General features: G+C 41.6%; 1 protein-coding gene across 1 annotated transcript; it reads right to left on the minus strand.

Annotated features, from left to right (window-relative positions):
- Positions 1 to 1,044: 1,044 nt before the first annotated feature.
- On the minus strand, positions 1,045 to 20,927 carry stox1 (storkhead box 1). The gene is made up of 4 exons (XM_041049567.1): positions 20,471 to 20,927; positions 5,412 to 5,564; positions 2,132 to 4,835; positions 1,045 to 1,517 (listed from the first exon to the last, which is right to left on the minus strand). The coding sequence occupies exons 1-4, from the start codon at positions 20,799 to 20,801 to the stop codon at positions 1,364 to 1,366; spliced, it is 3,342 nt and encodes a 1,113-aa protein (XP_040905501.1). The 5' UTR covers positions 20,802 to 20,927; the 3' UTR covers positions 1,045 to 1,363.
- Between the last annotated feature and the right edge of the window lie 1,093 nt (positions 20,928 to 22,020).

A 22,020-nucleotide genomic window follows, 5' to 3' on the forward strand; every position in this document is an offset into this window, starting at 1 on the left:
TTTTATCCATTAAGTGAGTCATCTTTGACTAAGCAAACAGAGTAAACCATAGTTACTCTGCCCCTTGCAGTTTCACAGTGTATCCACATGGTGTCACCCTTAACCCATGAAAGTTTTGAACAGCAACAAAAGCAGTTACATCAATTCCGTGGTGAGTCCAGATGTGGGGCATGTACTAATGCTCGAGCGAGTTTTAAATCAGTTTTTTTACAGGCCTCATCCTTCCTACGATTGGAACATTTCAAACTTAACCTTGAATATCACCAAAACTGAACCAGTCTGCTGGATTCAAGGTCTAATTGAACCTATATGGGGGAAAGCTCTTGTTAATTGCCTGTGGAAAAAAATGTAAATACATCAACATAATGTCAGGGAAGTACCCACCTTCCCACACTTATGCATTACACTGGTTTACATTCCTTCACAGCTAGAGGTTAGACTTTAAGCTGCCTGTTAAGGTAGACACTCAAGGTTGGGCTCATCCATCACTGTAACCCTCAGAGATAATGAGGGTTTCTCAGCCCTCTGGATGCAGAGCGATGTCTGGTTTACATTAGGGATGGGACATAAACATGTTTTTTTAAGACCATGCAAGGATCCAGTGTAACCCCTCTCCCAACAGATATGTAAAATATATTATCATTATATCATTATGTTTGCATTTTTTGGGGTATGCATTACAAATATACACAGATTAGCTACAACATTAAAATTGATAACTGGTTTTAATGTTGTGGCTGATCAGTGACAAATGCTGCTGTTTCAGCCACTGGATAAAAGCAATATCAATAGTATTGACCAACAACAATATTGCTTTCTGAAGTTGTTAGGGGCCAATACTAATGGTAACTCTGCAGTTTTTTGGTTTTTCTTTTGCTTAATTAACAGCACTGTCTCAGGTTTGAGTGTTGAGGTTAAGTAATTTACAGGGAGCAATATCATTACAAATACACACATTGGATAATATAAACATTTTTATTTGTGGTAAATGCTATGTAACGAGAAAAAAGTTAATGCTAGAACATGTTATTGCTGCTATGAACATTTTAACCTCATTCAAAAGCTCATACTCAAGGTAAACAATGAACTGATAAATCATAGCGTATTACCTTTAAAATTATTTACAAAAAGAAAATATATTTACTGTACATCTGTACACAGACCTCTGTTGTAATAGGAATGATTTTGTGATGGTAGACAACAACTTGCAAATCCCCCTTGAATATTTTTCAATAAGGGGGTTTATATATTTCAATAAGTTCTATGCAAACTCTTTTATTAAATATAAAAGAGTTTTGCATAGAATTGGAGAGTCATGGTCTGTCAGTTCAAACGCAAAGCTTCAGCAGGGGATACAAACCTGCTACACGTTCATGACAGGAGTTAGCTGCAGCAGTGAGCTCTGTGGTCGAATGGTGCTGCTCTTTGAATGCAGTTTCTCCAGGTTTTGTAAAAAGCCTCTTCTCTTGAGACCCTCCAGAATGACAGTGTTGCTGGAGGCCAGACTGACACGGGTCCTGTAGGGCATGAGGGCAAAAGGAGGCATGAGGTTGATATTTTCTGTAAATATTCCATTTGAACAAGGTGACGTGTTCATTCATCTGCCCACCTACGTACCAGGGTGCACAATGAGTTCAATGTCAGAATATAAGTCTTTTCTTCCTCTTTGATAATAACACAAGAATTTAAGTGCTGCAGAGCAATTACACACAATTATCAAAATGACTCCCTTCTGTCCAAATACTGGATGCTATAACTGGTCACAAGGTGTTTGTTCAGCTTTATTGCAAATTACTTTAAAAGGAAAAAAAACACAAATTGGGAGTAAGGCCAGTCACAGACACGTGACCTAGAGGTTAACTAACCTCAGTACAGTGTTTATTTTGCTTGTCTCTAAAGTTCTTCCAGAATGGGAGAGAGTCTGGTGTGGGCTCACTGCTGGAGAGATAAGGAATGAGCCTAAGGTTCTATGGGATTAGGAGCATTTCTTTTTTCTCTACATAAAACCTTTTCATCACACTGCATTAGCTGTCTAACTTCAGTGGCTTTGACAAGATACCCTTGAGCTATGATGAAATGTCACAGTTTCTTATTACAGCTAATATGAAAAACTGTAAAGAGAGGCACTCACCGAGGAGAATCTATACCACTGTCTCCAGTTATGCTCTGGTTCTCTCCCATTTCCAGTGATTCCCCAATCGCTGCCCCTCTGGCCCCTCTGGGCATGCCCAGAGCAGCTCTATGAGTCTGAGGAACACCCGTCTCATCGAACTCACCCTCCTGGACTTCATCCGCCTCAGCGACCCAGTGAGCAGATTCACCGTCGCCCTCATCAGCCGACTTACGGACAGTCTCAGTGTCTGATTCTATTTCGCTAGTCTGGCAGTAGTCAAAGATGCTACTGTCTGCAACTTCAGATGGTTCGGGACAATCCAAATCAAGGCTGACCTCATGGCATCTTTCCCCCTGGATCAATGTGCCTTGCCTGGGGCTTGATTCACTTTGAGCCCCTGGTGATTTAGTCCTCTGATGGTGATTATGGAGTCTCCAGCTGGTCTCTCCAGGTCTGGTGGGGCTGAGGGAAGCTTCCCTCTGTGTTGCTGGGGGATTGAGGTCTTTCAAGGTGCTGTCCCTTGAATCTTGTGGTTGGTGAAAGTTAGAATTATAATAGTGACTGTGGGGTCCCTGATATTGCAAATCAGATTCACGGTTATGGTAAGCCACCTGTTGGCCGTGGTAGTCAGTTATACCCATTTGGTACACATGTGCAGTATCAATAATCTCCTCTTCATTCAGACACAAGGAGCTGCAGGCATCCTCATCCTCCTGGTCATCTGCTCTCTGATAGAGCCTGTAGTCGTCTTCTATTAAGCCCTGAGTGTCTGTTATTGAGGGAATGCTGTCAGCAAGCAGCTCCAGCCGTTCTCCCTGGATCATGGCCCTTTGCACTCTATTATTGATAGTGACGGGTCTTATCTCCTGCTGTTCTTGGGTGGCTGTAGTCTCACAGGCCTGCTGGTGTGAAAAGAGCTCGTCAGGCCTCTGAATATCATCCTTTTGTGGGTTGCAGAGTCTGAGGGAGTGTTTCCGTTGCAGAGAAGGCTTTGGCCAGGGCAACATTGGGTCACGTGAGTGATTTAAGACAGGCTCGTGGGGAAGCATGGGGAGAATGGCGTTAATGTTGGAGTGGTGTCTGAGGCTAGAGGGGCCATCATCTATAGCTGGGCTGGGATCTGGCACACTCTTGAACTCTGCCTCCTGAAAAGGTGCATTTTTGCCTTCTCTGTCCCAGCTCTCCTTGCCATTTCCCTCCCTCTGATGTCGGATCTTATCATCTATCCGGAGTGTGCTGCTCTGTGGGTAGGCTGAGCTGTAGTCCAGTGGCAGCTCTCTGTTGAGCTTCATGTCTGCTTGGAGCAGATGATCAGCAGTAAACTCCCTCTCGTGGACACAGTCATACCTGTCCTCAGATGTAGGGGATTTCCCTGCATGCTCTCCATCTGTTGCGATCACTTTGGCACGATGTGGGTCCCACGATTTTGAGCGGTGACTCGTTCGTTCCTTCCTGCCTGGCCCTGAAGCCTTGCCCTCTTTTACCTCTCGTCTTCTATGCTCTCTGCTGACGGCGGCAGGAATTACAGTATCGGCTGTGTCTTTGATTGGATGAGTCTGGAAAGGGTTTTCAATGCGTTTCTTATAAAGAGATTTTCCCTCAACAGGTCCACCTTCTCTCACTTGATCTGGTTCATCAACAGGGATTTCCACTCTGAGCCGAGTAGGGATCAAATCATCCCCCTCTGGATAATCGTCCGCACATATGGGAGCCTTACTCTTAACCCTCTCCTTCTCCCTTTCTCTTTGCTTCTCTCTGGATGAGTGGGCCCTCCTCTTGCTGCGAGAGGCCTTCAGAGCAGATCTTTTCCCTGCTCCTGCCTTAGAGGAGTGATGATGCCTTGGTTTTGAGAATGTTAGGATCTCAGTAGACATTCCCTTGTCTACTCCCTTGTCATCTTTATCCAGACCCCTGTCCAACATTCTCTCTATCCCCCTCTCCCTCCTCTCCTCCAGCTTCTTCATTAGGACTGTGTGGCGTGTCAGATTGTCCACAGTCAGTTCAGGGTTGATGCGTTTGATGATGGCATGCTCCAAGTCACGGGGCAAGTTGTTCAGGTCATCCTCGTCTCTTACTGGCCATTCTTCCGGAGGAAACTGGCCTGAAAATGATGCATACTCCTTCTTTGGCTTCTCCTTTTTCCCTCCATTCCTCCTGAACAAACTGAGACCAAACTTCCTCCCTGGTTTGCTGTCTTTTTCTTTACGGCCAGTGGCATTAGTAGTGGCTGTTGTTTTGCTGATCTCACTTGCCTGACAGTCTGCTGCTGTAGAGGTGGACTGATGTTGCACTGTGGGTTTGTGATCTAACGGTCGAGGCCATTTTAAGCTCTTGCCTGTGCATTCACTTATAGAAACAGAGACAGAATGCTGGTCTGGGACAGTGCAGGGCGAGCCAGTGGCTGTTACAGCAGTGGAGGTGATATTAGTGGATGTCTGAACAGGGGTGAAGCAGCTGCAAGACTTGCAGTGTGCCACTGGAAGTGACTGAGTGCTCTCAATGCAGGCTTCGTTGCTCAATAGGTAAGTAATGGGAGGAGGAGAAGGAGGGTCATCTGCTGACTCAGAAGTCCACCAATTCTTCTCTCGCACAATGTTGTTAGTGATGAAATAGGTCTGAGGGGTGACAATAAAGTAGCCCTCGCCTGTGTGGTAAATCTTGCGCTCCTTGATCAGAGTGCCTAGAGCATTATAGAGGATGTCCTGAGTGGGGATGGTTATCCCTGAGACACAGAAAGAGACAGGCATGTTAAGGACAAAAGACAAGCAAGAGGAAAATTTGTGTCTGGTTTAAGAGTGTAATAAGTCTAATAATATCAGTTCACTTTCACTCATGTCTGTCTGTTACATATGAAGCTAAAGATTTTTAGCTTAACACAAAGACTGAAAGTGGGGAAACAGCTAGCTTGACTCTGTCCATTGGTAACAAAATCCAAGAGAGATCAATAAATAACATATCTTGCTTGTTTAATTCAAACAAAAAAAAAACGACAGGGGGTTATGTGCCAGACTATTTCTTAGAGGTTACGCTGCCTGGCGAAGAAATAGTTTGGAACATTACCTCTCTTAAAACAGTGAACTGCCAATTTTACACTTTGTTTTTTGTAAAAATTAAACAAATGAGATACGATTATTTATTTAAAGAGCTTTGGAGGTGTTGGTAGGTGGATTTGGGACAGTCAGGATACCTGTTTCCCCCTGTTCCCCCTAACACCCTGCCAGATAGTGAATAAGCACACTGACCAAAATGTTGAGCTATTCCTTTAACAAGCAAAAAGAGGCCATATTTTATGGATTACCTGGGTGGGCTTTGCTCATGTAATTAATAAGTGCTTCCTGGTTGACGGTGATCTGGGAGGAGTTCATATCTGAGATGACTGAGCACAACACTTCGGCCAAGGGAATGAACTGAGATTGGGGGACAGGGGACATCTGCACTGGGGACAGGTCACCTGAAACACACACCAACAGATTACTGAATGAAACAGGTGGGCCTGATGCAGTACATGCAAACACACCTGGGTTAGAGAGGTCTCTCACCGACTTGTGCTGCCAGGGAAAACAACTCAAAGTACTGAAGTTGACATTCCTTTCCTAACCACCTTCTAAATCATGACCGAGGTGGTCTATTTATGTGAGTTATATGAACCATGCCTGACTGCTTTTGAAATTCCATCAGTACTGGGACAGACCACAGAATTCCATTACTCCCACAGAAGTGACCACAGGTCTGCCTGCTGGGCAGATCAGATATCCTGCTCCCTATATCATACGGCCCTTCACGCCTAGGAGGTGCTCTTCGACAAACATGTTACGAAAAGTGAGAGAGAGACGAAGAAAAAAGACAGAGACAGTCTTGGAAACATTTGTCATAAATTTGTAAAAATGGAATGAAACTCATTCTGTACATGTCTGCCCCACATCAAAATCCCACCAATCTGCTTGTCTCTGCAGGCTGACAATATTCTCCCTGACACAGAAACAAACTGTGGGAGCCCATTAGATAGAAGCCACAAGGCTTTTGAATCATAAAACCAAGCTGCTTTTAAAGATAACCAGACATTTTAGAAACATTTCATTTCAGAATCAAAAACAATCAGCAAAGTTTCACACATGGAGAAAAGTAATTGAAGCAACATGCAGAAGTTAAGTTTCTCCAGGCAAATAGTTTTTTTTGTGTGCAAGGCCTATAGTGAAGAGAGTGGGATACTTTTGATAGCAGTGCCATAAAGACCCTTCAAAGTGCATTGAGGTTTTACTTTTTCCTACACAGACAGGGATGTACAGAGAAACTGATTAATTAGTAACAAAATTTCTTCTCTAGTTCAATCTGATTTCCTGAAAGGGCAATAATGTCAGTTCCAGGCAAAATTTTGGATACTACCAGAGAATAAATAATATTAGAAATGTCAATTTAAACCTTGAAGTGGTTAGTTTTAGGTGTGCAATAAATTCAGCCATTTAAGTTAAGATTAGAGACAGCTGGGGTTAGGCCTGGTTTAATGGGGTTATGGTTAGTATAATAATGTGGATGTGGGTTTTGTTGCTGTGCATAACTACAGTGGGATCCGTAAGAATACATTATGAACCCCAGAGCGATAATATAAAAGGGAAACTGAAAAATGTTTGGTTAGCTGCTGCAGCCTTTATGAAACCTTTTTTTTCTTTATAAAGCTCATTATTATTTAAAATATTGACATACTGACATCATTGTCTGCATTTTTGCCACAAATATATACTCATAGACAAAGAACAAAGAGGGATGTTTACTAATGAGGAGTGAGTTCAACAAAAGCACCAAAACACACACACATCCCACTGCTGATGAATGATTAGCATCTGGGCTGGGTTACCACAAACTCCCCTCATATGAACAGCAGACACAAGGGCATGGATGTAACCTTACCCACAGGACTGGAAAATTGGTTTTAGTTAATCAGCTACATATTAGGTGAAAGGGATGAAAAAAAGTGCACAAAAAGGTGCTCAATGATCACACTCTGCTTGCTGTATTTTATTCGCTAACAACAGTATCCAATGCAACTTAATTGTAAAAATGCCACACACATATAATTACATGCAGCTTTACAGCCAGCTTCAACTTGTTTTTGTTATTGATGGACACATTTTCTGCATGTGATTTCAAGTTTCCAGTTGTGTTGCTAACTCTTTGTGTGTGACAAAGTGTGTGACTGAAGTCAGTCTTGAGCTTCAACATGTGGCGTGTGTAATTCTCCCATCAACCCCAGGGCACCAAAACACTGCCAAGCTCACTCTTGATGTAAACTAAACATTTATAATCCTCACACTTGAACCACTGGGGGCACACTGGAACCACGAGGCAGGGAAAATAAACAACTAATCAAATATCTGCCGTGGTAAAGCACGACATAACGCATATGTATCACACTCAAACATACTGACAGATCCAGGCATGTGTACTAAAAACATTTGTTTGACAAGAAATATAAATACACCTCACTGGTAGTCAATAGATTATTGACTACTAATTAGGCACCACTGGCAGTATTGCCAGATTTGACAAAACATAGCCCAAGTATCTTAAAACATACCCAGTCATCAAAAATTGTAGTAGACCAGTTTGATGTCATTATCATTTACCTTTAGCTACTTAATTTATATGGACAGATCTAAATTTTAACAAGTGTTTTATCTCAGAGCTAAAACAGAATAATCATTTGAATAGGAAAAAAACAGTTCAGTCTAAAAAACTAAACTAAAGTCATATCAATGAACTAATCAGTGGAAAGCAAGGGTTGATTTGTCAGAAAATAGCCTAAAATTCTGTAGGTGGAAAGGTGTAGATGTAACTGGTACTACCAAAGTGCCCCAATTTGGTAGAAAACTGCCCAATCTGGCAACGACTGCAAAATTTGTACTCATTTTCTGTTTTAGTTAAATTGTAAAGCATTTATTCTGAGTAAGGTATATGTCAAGCAAAGTCAGTAAAAAAAAAAAAAAAAAGAAAAAAAAATTATCAGCACAGTGAGCTCATTTAAGGCTCATAAGTCTTGCAGACTGGGGTCTTTCTTTGTAAAACTGATCCTATAACACACAGAGGGATTGTAAAAAAACATCTGCCTTCCCCCGTCTCCGACAGAAGACGTTAATCTGACTAAACCTCAGAGCGGATATCTCAATAGCAGTCTCCCTGGGCAGTGAATTAGTGCTGCTGACTTAGCTTCTCATTGTTATTAACTTCCTATAGGAACGGCAGACTGTCCACATAGCAACCACTTACAACCACTGTCAACAGTCAAAAGGTCAGCAAGGATATAATATGGTCAGAGGAGGGGACGGTAAATAATATAACTTGATCACGGGGGAAAAAAAATCCTCCTTAAAAAGACTCACAGGGGTAGTTTTGATAGTTTGACTGTTATCCTCTCAGACCACGTCCTGGTTCAACGCAGGACATCCTGTCAGACACCTGCTAACATGATCTGTACTCACAGGAAGTTAAACACAGGAATAGGTTGAAGCAAGAGCTTGTTTCTCACATGCCAGTCAATTAATTATGGTTGGATAAAAGCACTGACTAAAATATTCAATAACAGACAAGTGAGACTGACTGACACTGTAGGACAGAAGACAAAAAGAAGACACCTGCAATAGTTTATTTGTGGGAAAATGTTTGTGTTATAGAAGAATGGGCCAAGCACAGGATTAGTGTTTATTGAGTCTAACATTAGCAGGCGTGACCGTCAGGGAGGTTCACTGTTATAACCATCTTCACTCCAGGGGGAACGGACCTCTGTGTTCCTGTAATCTAAGACCGAGCCACTGACTTAACTCCCTTTGTCATACACAGCATGAATACCCGGCCGGGTGCCATGGCAACCGAACCCTGTGCCACAAGGAAGAGGGAGGGAACGCAGCAGCTCGAGGATCAAACAGGAGGAGAGATGTATGTCAGGGCAAGTTAGGAGGGGCAGCACTCCAACATAACCCTTTAAAGGGGGAACCCACCAATTCTATATGTCAAAGTTTGATCACCAGTAATGGTGAAAACAGTCATATAATGTCTTCTCTGGCTCTGGAGGGGCTTTTTTTTTTTTAGGTAATCTCAATTTAGGTTTGCAGACTACATATTTGTAACTGAAAGCCTCACTTAGAAAACTTGGGGTATAGAATTTGAAAGATGTGGGTGTTTATCAGGCAGGGAGGGTCCAAAGCTGCCAGCATGTAATCTGATGTTCACGTTCACTGTAACTGGCCAGCTGTGTGGAGGTGACAGAGGAGGCGGGGTTTTAAGTTCTTACTCAACCTTGTACAAGACTATGAATGCCTTCCAGGAACGACCCCCTGAAAATGTGCACCACTATCCTCATAGTTAGACAATATCGCATCTCCCCGACTTTTCACTCCACCTTTGAGTGTGGCTGTTAGGAAACTAAAATAATTTCCATAGCGGTGGGACAACATGCTGAATGAACTGGTTCAGCATAACCCAACTATAATAATGGACACTGCTGAGATGCATTATGTAGGATCCAGGAACTAAAAGTCAGAATATCTCAACCTAGTTCAGTTCTTTCATTTGATTTAGTAAAGGAGTAGAAGTTGGAATATTCTTTTTCTTTAAACCATCATCCCACAGCCTCAAAAATTGTATTCAAAGAATGTCAGTGACAACTGCTGCTGTAATGCATTATATATGTGCCAATTTGGATTAAAAGAAATCACTGCAACTTTATATAACAAGTCTGAAATTTTACTTTAATGGTATTTGCCACATTACAATAACGTGACAGAGCCTACGCTATTCTTCTTCACACAGAGATAAAAACATGTTATTTCTTCCCATGTCATAAACTTTCTATGTCAGAATAAACTGCTGCCTGGGGGATAAAACAATGAAAAATGCCTGAAGCTGGGTGTTCAGATTGTGCAGATGATTGACAGAGACCTTCTCTCCTCTATCCCCACTGAGACCTTCTTGGCGGCTGACACTGATCAATGCCACATGTATTCACATGGCTGTGTTGTTAACTGGCCTCAGAGCCGCATGAATCCCATTTCTTACGTGATTGCATTACATCCACCCTCTTGGAAGAAAATACGAACACACCACAGTACATACAGTACATACTGCTATCTCTAAATGATCTCCTCACTGTACATAAAAAGAGAAGAATCCTCCCTCTCACAATTGTGAATGGAGCCACGTGATGGTCAAATGATACAAATGAAGGGACATCCTGCAAAGTCCTGCAGCAGCACAAACACCAGCATCATTTTGTGACCTCTTAATCAGTGGTTAGATGAAAGGGGCATTATGAAACCATAACATCTGGCATTTAAAGCTCAAAAGTACCTGTTAATCTTTAAAGAGACCTTAGTAACTGCATGCAACAGAGAGACACAGAAGTACACAACAAAGATACAGCCTTCTAACACAGCCTGAATATCATTTTACAGTTCAGCTGTTTAACTGACATTTGTAATATTTTACTTGACATTTTGCAAACTAGTGCAGCAGTGGAGTTCCACTGTCAGTGGAGTAATCCTCTGTTCCACTGTCATCTTGATAAAAGAAAACATGTAAACTGAAGTATTTGGCAGTGCAAAGTAAACACTGGTTTTGATCTGCAGTCCAGTAAGGCTCTACATTTTACACACTGCACTTTAATGTGAAACACTGGTTGTAATGTCGTGTGCTTATTAGCCGTGCTATCTTTGTGGCCCTGTGGGTGTCGACCACACCACCACTTTGAAACATCAGGTTCGTTGCGACAATCCCCCCAAACTCCATGGCCTCTCTGGAAACACAGACTCACAAACACACACCATCTTATCTCATCTTGCTATCATCTAATCTTTTAGGCTCCAGTAAGCAAACAGGCTAATCTTCTCTCTCCCTCATTAAGGACACACTGCGTGGCATTCAACATGAACTTGAGGCCTGCCCAAACTGCAAAATCCCTCCCTGTCTCACGTCGGCTGAGACCTTGTGAAGGACAAGCTTCAGTGAATCTGCAGGCTGTACGTGAAAGATCTGAGTTAAGTCTCGGGTGAGACAATGTTAAACATTCATACAGTCAGATTCAGTGTAACGGGAAGAGCTGTAATTTATGTTGTGACTCCCTCCCAGTCCCACGACCAGTTCCCTTTGTTTTGGTTTTTTTTGGGAGGGCGGGGGGGCAGCAGGCCTCCATGACCTCGCCCTCCTCTTCTTATGTGTATGTGTGTGTGCATCACACTTTTTAAAAGTGCTTTACGAGTTTGTGTTTTTCACTCCCGTAGAACACACAGATGTGGGCTTTGCAGTTAAATGGCCCAATAAACTGAGTGAAAAGATCCCTTCAGAGAGCAATCACAGCCCAAATGTCCCAACAACCAAACCTCGCCCAGTCTAACAACTCTGCCCTTTCCTGTCCTTCAACTCTGAAAGAAATACGGCCTTCAACATTATATCAAAATGTTTGCAATCTATTGTTTAAAGTACTGTTTAATTACTGTATGTGACTTTCCTGTATATACCTGGCAAATTTTATCAACAAGGCTTCCACTGTCCCACTTAATAACACATCAATAAGCAATAAAATGAGACTGAGCCACTGATCACTTTACGGCTTTATTGATCGATTCCCAACAATAAAAAACGGCATTTGTGCCCAAACTTGAAAGAATTGGGTAAATATTTAATCTGACCCACTGGTGGTCGAGTATGTCAGAGTGCTTGTGTTTAAATATTAAGTGAGGTGTTGAAGTGGGAGGAAGAGAGTAAAATCTGGACTGTGCCCTCTTAATAATCAGTGTTTGAGGAAATGTGCTTGTTGACAGGTTAGCATCGCAATGCTAACTCAGATTAACCAGATTAAATCTGGAAAACCTTCTGCATTATTTAATCTGATTTGGGCCAACTTGTTTTTTGAATGCTACATCTAAAAGTACAGAGTACACATTAACCAGCAGAGATACAGATAAGAGAAAAAGCCAAAACATCATGACTAAAGAGGATTCGTGAGCTAAAACTTAAAAGCAGTGAAGAGAAACAGGCAAGTTTTGTGTTGACTCACATCACCATAGAAACCTTCACTATGGCAGCGACCTGTCACATGCAATACAAAGCCAAAGAAAAAGAAGAAACAGCAGCAGAAGTGTAGCATGGATATCTATAATCCAGCTATAGCCTTGAGACTCACTTTGCCAAACCATCTCTTTGACATTTAACATATGTTGGCAAGAAAGCATAAACAGGCTGTGACTAAGCTTCTCAAATTGACATTTACAGAGCTTAAAACATCTTCGCTCACATAGCTGGTGACCACAGATCTTGGCTTCAAAACCCTGCAGCTGTAATGCCATTAAACAATGCTTTTACCATCTGATTTAGAGTAAGGACTATGTGAATAGCAATCCAGCTCAAGCCATATCAAATAAATGACCCGGTGATACAAAAACCCTGTTATCATGTTGTTGTAGGAATCACACCTGACCAGGTGTTTAAAAGAAGACCAGTAACAATGTGAAGGTACACAAGACTGGATTTTATAGCACAGCCCAAACTGCACTGTGTAACATGATAGCAATACACGGTCGTGCCAGAAGACAGGATTTAAAGCATAACTTTCCCTACACTTTATTTTCCCCATCTTTTTACTTCATACCTTCTCAGACTTGATGGGCCACGCCCCAACATATCTGGCTCTCGTCTACTTTCATGAACATGAACATTGCCCCACAGTCTGCCAGACGTCTGGTAAGTCCAAGCCATTTAAATGCAGACCACAGTACCTTTCCTTTGTTCTTTAACGGCCATGTTCATGCTTTTAGCATTTCTGTTAGAATCACTGCAATGTCCTCTGCCTCCTCTCATGCCAAATTTGTCACAATCTCATAAGACACTACTTCACTTCACCCTGATTTCGGCCCAGACGTAAAGAGTTTAGGCGTAAACCTTATATTTCATCTGATCAGACGAAGATTAGTGCTGCACTTCCATAAAAATGGAGGACTTGAAAACAGATTAAAAAACACAGAATTAAAATTATTTCCAGAGACCGAGATATCCTGAATTTTACTCCCTTGTATAAATAACCCTGCATGACATCAGCAGGGTTATTTTTCCTCAGACTTCAGAAAGCTCATTCAGTGCCATAGAAAAGATTTAATTTTTAAAAATTGAATTTATTATCCTTAAATGAAATAGATAAAATATTTTCCTGTCAAATCTTGATATGACTATAAATACACATTTAATAGAATTTGGCTCAGAAGCTCATTTATCATATTAGTAGGGATCTGTAGTTGTTGCTGATATTCTGACTGGACTTTTTTGTTCCCTCTTTCAAAACTGAATTTTGGGTGATCTTAATCTTGATTAGATACCAATTACTGCAGTGTCTTACAAAAATATCCACCAACCTTAATTTGCCACAGCAGATAGTGGAGCTCAGCACAACAACACTAAGCAACCCTGACCACCCAAGACCACCCTTAAACTTATTACTTAAACTAATTTGACCCTGGCATTTGTGATAATAACCTTAAGACTGCATTATACCAAATGGTTGAGAGTCCAGACTGGTACTTTACAAAATGTAGTAGACTTGATGAATGAGTAGATGGATAAACTGACAGTAAATCACTTGGTAATTATGGTAAAAGGTTATTAAGGTAAAAGATTCACGCATTGGTTTACCTCGGATCTGCTTTATTCAAGAAGAAAATCCTGGTCTTTGGCCAGATGTTCTGCTGAACCTCCTGACTGGCTTACATTCAAAGTAAATGCACTTTCTCAATGAGGAATGCAAAATCATAAATGACATTTATTGCTCTGCACGACCTGAATAAATTCTGTAAAGTAGTACATTCTCCTCTGAAGCAAAAAGGCATTTCAATACCTCATCTTTAGAAAAAAAAAACCCACAATGCTGCTCTGTTTGTTTATCCTTTAGTTGCAGTTGATTCAGTCAATGATTCCCTGATGTTGTTCAGACTTTTTGGCTCTAACTCAGTTGTGTGGGTCTGGTTTCACGACTACTTTGTTGAATGTTATCAGTGTGAAAAGAGAGTCTTGTATTCAATCCTTTTTGTGGTTGTCACCAAAGGTGTTCCCCAAGGTTCAATATCAGGCCCTATCTTGTTCCCTGTTTATACTGTCAGCTTTTTACCAGCTGCACAGTACATTACTATGCATATTTATGACAGTTTTTTACTGTTGCATTTATCATGAAGATAACATTTTATTTTCTCCCTCCTTTCCCCACACCTAAACATGTATACATACAATCTTAAAGGGTTTCCAGTAGATTCACACCCCTTAATCAAGAGTGAAGGCAGTCATTGGTTGCAGATGAAACCCATTTACTCCTATTTAGCTGAGTTTGAGGTGCAGCCGATTCCTGTGTTTGTTATCCCAGTATATAGAACAGAGCTCATGACCAGTGTCTGCCGTATGATCCATTGCTTTTTAATGCTTTAGAACTGGTAACACACAGAGTTCTGGTGTGATCGTTAAAAGTATCTTTTACTTTTGTCATACAATAACAACACTTCACTATTGCAGAGCAGATGTTAGCATACCATTGCATTTATCAATGCTAAATGAAGCAAGGAAAACATCCTGTCAGGAAACCAAAGAGTAATATTAAAACCAAATTTAATGCAATATAGCCTCACTTCTGTGTTGACCCGTTTGTCTAATCAGAGAGTGAATGAAGATAAATCCCACGAGGGAAACCCAAGCGGCTGCTGACAGGGTGTATAAGCTGAGGGATACAGAGGAAACTCCTCAAATGTTATTGTTGGCACTGCTCCACTCCACCGCTACGGGTGAGTCCAATATTTGGGTCGATAAAGAGGCCGACATGCCTGATTCGCACCGGGGGTGAGCTTCCTGCTCAATGGAAAAGGATGTGGCAAACAAATGATGTGCTGAGAGGCATGCACGCACATGCACGCAGTCTCTCACACATGTGTAGGCACTGAGGAGGGTCACATCTGAAAACAGAGGTCAAGGTTTCCTCCTATCTGAACCATATAATAAACAATCTTTTACAAGCGCAGGAAACAGAAAGCAAGACAGTCTAGATAAATGCAGAGACATATCCTTGGCACTGACACAGTAAAATGTAATAAGAGTGATGTTTGTATAAAAAAAACTTCAGCCTAATTTTATTACACCAACAATGCAATTTGAAAAGCAATTTAAAAGTTCAACAAAGCTGCATATAAATCACATGCTTTACTGTTCTATTACATTACATCAAAAACCTTCATTTTATAATTTAATTTATCTCCAGTCAACTGTTATTTAGGATAAATGAAATTAGGAGTTCTTTAGTCTACCAAACCAACATAATAACATCCACGTAAATGGGTGCTAGCAGATTTGGTATATGGTTTCCTCAGAAAACATTCAAACAATGTTTTTGGGTGAACACAACTGAACTGACCACTGTCACAATACGTACTCTTCATCGTTTTGAGCCTGAAAATCAGCAGCATATATTTTGTGTAACAGATTAATGTCATACTATTAGCGTTAAGGGAGCTGGAGAGAGATTACTTTTTTTTAACAAGTGTTGTCTGAGAGTAGCTCAGATGGAGAGTGGAGCAGATCTGACACAGATGTGCTTTCATGAGTATTTCCCTTCATCAATCTGTCTCTAACCAGAAATAAAATCCAGACATTGACAAATCATGAAGAGTCTTTAACAATGACTCAGTAAATACACACATTATGTATTTGTACCCCAGGGACACTCCTTCGGTTGCCAGTGGGCAAGTGAAAAGCTCAACAGAAAAATAAACACCCAAATAGGATTATAAATTGGTATGATGATGATCATAAGTAAATTTTCCAATAACATTGTGTGACAACACCAAGTGAGTAGAGACATTCAGATAAGTTACATTTGCTTTTATATACTCAAAGACACAGATAAGCAACTGAAAAAAAGTAATAAATAAATAGCTGGAATAGTTAGCTTAAAGTAAGCTGATAAATAGCTAAGAGTAATTGGTAAACAGTTGAAGTAATAGGCCAAAAGTAGTAAATAAACAGTTGAAAGAGCTACTTGGCTAAAGGTAACAAACACATTGAATTACAGTAATTGATAAACTGTACTGAAATAGTTCAAACATGTCAGCTTCTGCCACAACAAACTGTCAGAACCGTTGAAAACTTGATCTATGCAACTTAATGACAATTCAATAGTATAAAAAAATATTATAACAGTGTCCAATTCTATATAATGAATTGTGTTAAATAAAATCCAGTATATAGTCCATTCATAAGAACATATTTGGAACCTGACAGGTGGTGTGGGGGTGTGTTGGGATCTGATGTAAACACCAACAGAAGCTGAACTGGACAGTGGGTGAACAACACCTGGATGCTTTGTTGATGCTCTTTTTTTTCTCCTCCTAAAAAAACCCTCTGAAGCTAACTGACCTCAAGGTGGTTTGTTAGCAAGAAGGCTGTAACCTCTGACCTCTGTTGCTTAGTTAGGACAGCGTGGGCCATTTAAACCTGGTAAAGCCCGGCAAGGGGGTGTCATGGTTAATAAGCTAACATCTGGAAGAGTTATGACCATTAGTGGAGCGCTCTGAGACTTTGACAAAATACCCTCATGAAAGGAGACACCCCTTGTGTGAAAATACTACACTTTCAAGTGAAAAGCAAAGAGCAGAAATGTGGCTCGCTGAGCCTGCGAGCTCAGGAAATGATCTCAAGAGTAAATGAAGCATTTCAGGAATGCTTCACCGCCTCATGGTATGGCGAGTTAAATGAAACATACCATTTAAAAAGGAAACTTGGCCTAAAAAGAGCAGCACAGCCATACCCTCCAAAGGTACGTAGACAGAGACCTACAGTATGTCCAGCAATGACCAAAGTAGTGTAGTGTAGTAGTGGAGAAAGTGAGAGACCTGTCCATAGGACTCATTCACGTCCATGTTCAAAGAGGATGAGGGCAGTTTACAGAAGTTGATTGTAGGGAGGATACAGGACACCTCATTACACCACTGGCTGACTCCATATAAATGTTTCAGCTCGCAGATCCATACTCATCCTGCTGCAGGGACAACAGTGACTCTCTAAATAATTCAGAAGCTGCTAACAGTCATTATGAAGCCTCTGGTTTCAACAGGGGTGTCTTGGCGTTTCTCCAGTGAGAATTCAAGCTTCTGGGGACTAACTGATGACAAGATGATCAGTGCATAAAGGAATAGTTAGACATTTTGGAAAATATTCTTATTCACTTTCTTGCAGAGAGTCAGAGAAGAAAATTGTCTGAGCATGGCATGGGGTGAGCTGGAGATAATGTATGGTTTCCATGTGCAAGCAGCAAAATTAATTTAAGAACATTCATTAAGGCAAAAAGAAAAAAGCACCAACGAATGTCTTTCATTTTCCTTTTAACGTTTTCAGTTTCTTGTAGAATACCACATCCTGATTGTTAAAAAAATGTTGAAAACCCAAACAGGGTTACTGTAAACCGTACTTAAATCTGATTATTCACAGCATTCGGGTTACAGTGTACATGTAAACATACTGAATGTCAAGACTCTTGACAAGAAGCATGTCTGGATGTATGTTATTCTGTAAACAACTACTAAAAGCAAAAAAAAAAAAGGATGATGAGATAATTTCAGGGTGAAAGAAGAAGAATGAGAAACACCCTGCAGACATTCATGAGTTGAAGCGAAGGGGTCAACCCCAGTACCAGTGGGGCCCATTCTCACAAGCACAAAAACAAAGTCTGTTCATACTAACTCCTCACCCTGTCTGTTTACCTCGGCCTAACCTCACTACAATCCCCTTCCTCCATCAACCCTCCCTACCTCCGGCACACCTCCTTTTCTATGTATTCTCCCCTCTGCAGGGGCCCAGAGGTGGCTCATTGGCCCACAGAATAATCTGTCTTTACTCTGGCTTTTAGCACTGATAACCAGACAGGACCAATGAGGAATTAGCACAAATTAATCAAAGTGATTGTGTCTGTTTGTCTGGAAGCTTTGTTTTACCATCCATGTCTCTCTCCAGTTATCAAACGCTATTAACTAACTTGAACAACATCTGGTTAGTTTTAGCTAAACATCTCCTAAATTGGCCCCTTAGCTCTCCTTTAAAAAACAAAAAAACAAAAAACTGCTCACAGAAGTAAAGTCACGTCCCAACCTTGCTCTGACCTGGGAAAGGAAATAGGGCTGTTTGAAATTCACTGTAGCCCATAACTCATAACTTTTCTGTTTTCTAGCTGACATATTTACTGTATATCAGAACAATGTCAAGGTCTTTAAGTCCATGCCTGATATCAATCTAGGAGTCTGACTTCTACAGTCCCTCACTGGCAATGAAATGGAGGGACATTAATCCTGGGTAACAGAAAAGCGGCTGTGGTCGGCAGCCAGTCGCACTGTGATTCACTGCTGACCAATTCTCTGCGAGGAGGCAGTAAACCAGGCTCAGACAGCCTGCCAGCGCTGATTTCCATACAAATTGCTGCGGTGTGAGGCGAAGGATTTGTTAAGGAGAAGAAGGAGGTGACATGTCTGCACACAGACATGTTTGCTCACAAGTTTCTGGTGTGAAGCTCAAACATGAGAAGTCGCTCAAGGCATGGACTTCAGCCTTGCATCCGACTGTGAGCTCACGCATGTCTGCGTACATGTTTGTGCTGACACTGTGCATAGTAACAAGCTCAGCATCACCTTTGGCCCATATGGTGCTTGTTTGTGAGCCGAGTTGAAGCTTAGAGCCAGAAACTGTCTCACAGCGGGATGGCATGTCAGCCTCCAACCCCCCTTCTTCGTCGCTTCACGCCCTCCATCCCCACCCCCTGGGTCTCCCCCTATGTCTCCCCCTGTGTGTGGTCTCTTCTTCCCCTTCACATTCCTCCCTTTACTTGTCCGTGCACTGCTCAGTCTGGCAGAGCTGACTGACTGATATGAAGTCAGCAGGTAGACAACGGCAAGGCCTGAATCCAGACACAATAACACTCAAACAAAGAAAGACACATTGTTGGAAAGACAGACCATGAAACAGAGGCAAGGCAGCTGGACCAAATGGCAACTCAGAGCCAATGTGTGTGTTGCTGGGACACTGTTTCAACAACCAAAAGGAACCTGCTGCAGCTCAGCTATCCTCCCAACATTTGGAGACCTCTAACACTCCTGCATCCTGCAGTTTTTGAATTTTACGAGATAATTGTGTACTTTTTGAGTGGAAGGTGGTGCTTTGTGGCAGAAACGTAAAATCAGTTCCCTCACGTGTATTTGCTATAACCTGCAGTTTAGCATCTTTCTTCTAAAGTAAGAAAAAAATGTGAATCCCTTAAGAATACTGTCATTAGGTCTAAAACCCACACAGGGTTGTCATTTTCTCCAGCAGCTGGTGCTGTCAGGCATTTACAGCCCATGAGATCACGATATAGGAGGCTGCATAAAGGTTTCCATTCATTGTTTCTGTGCAGCTATATGCTGCCTCATTCCAAGGAGGAGAGCCAGAGCAGGGGAGCAATTAGAAGTAATTACATGACATACTGAGCTTTGTTAACAAGCTTTGTTAAACATAACACTGTGTCGACAACAAAGGGAAGCTGACTGGCATGGCAATTGCAGGGCAATCCTCTCAAACTGGCCAGACAACACTTATGGGAACACAGTCTTAAGGAATGTCATCTCTAAGGCCATCTGAATGGATGCAGCGGCTTTAACTGATGAAAAACAATCTGTGGTATTGTAAATGGTTTGAATCTGGCGAAGCTGGTAACATTTCACTGTTCATGGAAAGAAACTTTGGTCCTTTTAGAAATTATGCCAGTTTTTAAAAGGAGTTTTGTATTGGGGAAATCGTGACAACCAGTTAGACATAGGAGGAGATATCACCTTGTCATTCTTCGTTGGAGTTTTATACCTTTACACTTTGTGTCATCCAATAAATTGAGACAAGAGGGAAAATAATTGTCCAAACCTGGTGTTTTGGATGGAAAGGTGCACTGAAACCAAATCACTACTGATTCCACAAATACTACAATATTTGGCTAAAGATAAGACAGCTTTTGCCATCAAATAAATTCAATTTTGTGATAAGAAGAATGAAAATCCAGAGGAGGAAGAGGAGGGGTCTTCAAATCTGCCAGCTCCTTGCTGTTCAGACTTTCACACATTTCTCTCAGTGTGGTAAACAAATTTGTGATTCTACAGAAGAAAAAACACATTTTGCTTTTGCATGACTGCAGTAGTTGTTTGCTGTGGTGTTTTTATTTCCCGTACCATCACCTATCTGTGCTCTTATTTGCATTTATTTGTACTGCAGGCTTTTTTTCTGTCACCGGTCAGGTGGAAAGTTTACATACATACCTCCATACACAAGATTACATACCGACAGCTTTAATGATGAATCCCTTGGGTGACCTCAGAGCCCTGCGCATCCACGCTTCTCTCAGCACCTCCAGATTGTTTGCGTTCCCTTGAATGAAAAGCACCAAGTTTTCCATCCATCCTTGAAAGTACACTTCTGATATGGCCTTAACGAGTCTTTTATTCCAGAAACTGCGCGAGTTTTGCGCTTTGAAGTCAGCAAAAATCTCCTGACCACTCGTGGTGTTGGCGTTGAGTTTCCCTCCGCCGGCGCGCAAACTCTCCTCGTCCGGGCCAAAGACCACAGCGAGCGAAGCGGCGGAGAGTTGGACGACTCGCTGCTGGTGAGACATTTCTAACGCCTTTATCGGCTCCAGATAGGAGTTATCATGCTAGTAATGAAAATGCACTTGTTAAAAGACAGGTCTCCCCTCTGAAAACCCAAATACACACCGGGTTTTGACACGCATTCTTCCAGTGAGCGTCTAAATCCTGCACTAAGTGAACGCGAGGCACAGAGGACGCCCGACTGGTTTCTCTCGGCTTCCAGGGAAACCAATGACGGCAGAGAGGAGGAGGGCTCATCCGCTTGCTGCTGGGACACACAGGTAGACCTCCCACTGATTGTTCACAGGTGTGTATGTATGTGTGTGAGTTGGTTGTCTTCTGCACACGAACCTTCCGGACGGGTGGAGTTTTTCATTTCAGTCCTTGAGAGTAAAATAATATGACAGTCTGCTCTAAAGGTTCAAGTTGCATTTTCTCCTCACTTGACCTCCAGAAAAAAAAAAATGTCCAAGCTCGGATCGGCTACTGAACAGGATCCCTGGGATGGCAGGGAGCCAGTGTCTTGCTCAAGGACACTTCAACAATACCCAAAATGGACTATTTCAGATGCAGAGCCTTTCAGCTGGCCTTCCTGGCTCCAAAAATCCCTGTGGCATACCAGTAGAATACTCTCATTTTGTTTTTCTATTTTGTTTTTCTGCTTTATTATTTGATTTTGATTTATTTGGATATTCCTTTGCCATAAAACCTTGGTCACATTTCATCAAACTGAAGGTGATATTTCTAGAAAGATGATTTAATGATAAATGTAGCATTCTGGGATAACTGCAAAGTATCCAGCAAAGTACCCTACAAGCTGCAGCACAGCACAAATCTGATCCATAAGTAAGGAAAGGTCTGAATTAAGACCAGCAACACGGAGGCCTCGTAAAACACTTCCTGCACAGAAAATTGTATTTACATGAATCACCATCAAAGGGAACCTTAGTTGACTGAGGTGCCAACAGAGGTTGAAAATAGCTTTTGTTGAGGGATTTAAAATTAATGCATATGAGATTTGTTTATTTCCATCACTCCTCACTGGAATTTGGTGCCACACATAAATCATTTCTCATAGAGGCCAGGGTCAACTGGTTTGTGTGGTAAACAGGGATCTGGTGACAAAAATTTATTCCCTTGTTTTCCATCTACATAACAGAAACTTGAATTATTGCATTTCACAACAATGACTTAACAAGAGAAAATGCTGATTCAATAAAAGTGGGTGAGCCTCTGCCACAGGGA

The sequence above is a fragment of the Toxotes jaculatrix genome, chromosome 11, assembly GCF_017976425.1.
Source record: "Toxotes jaculatrix isolate fToxJac2 chromosome 11, fToxJac2.pri, whole genome shotgun sequence".
Classification (NCBI taxonomy): domain Eukaryota; kingdom Metazoa; phylum Chordata; class Actinopteri; family Toxotidae; genus Toxotes; species Toxotes jaculatrix.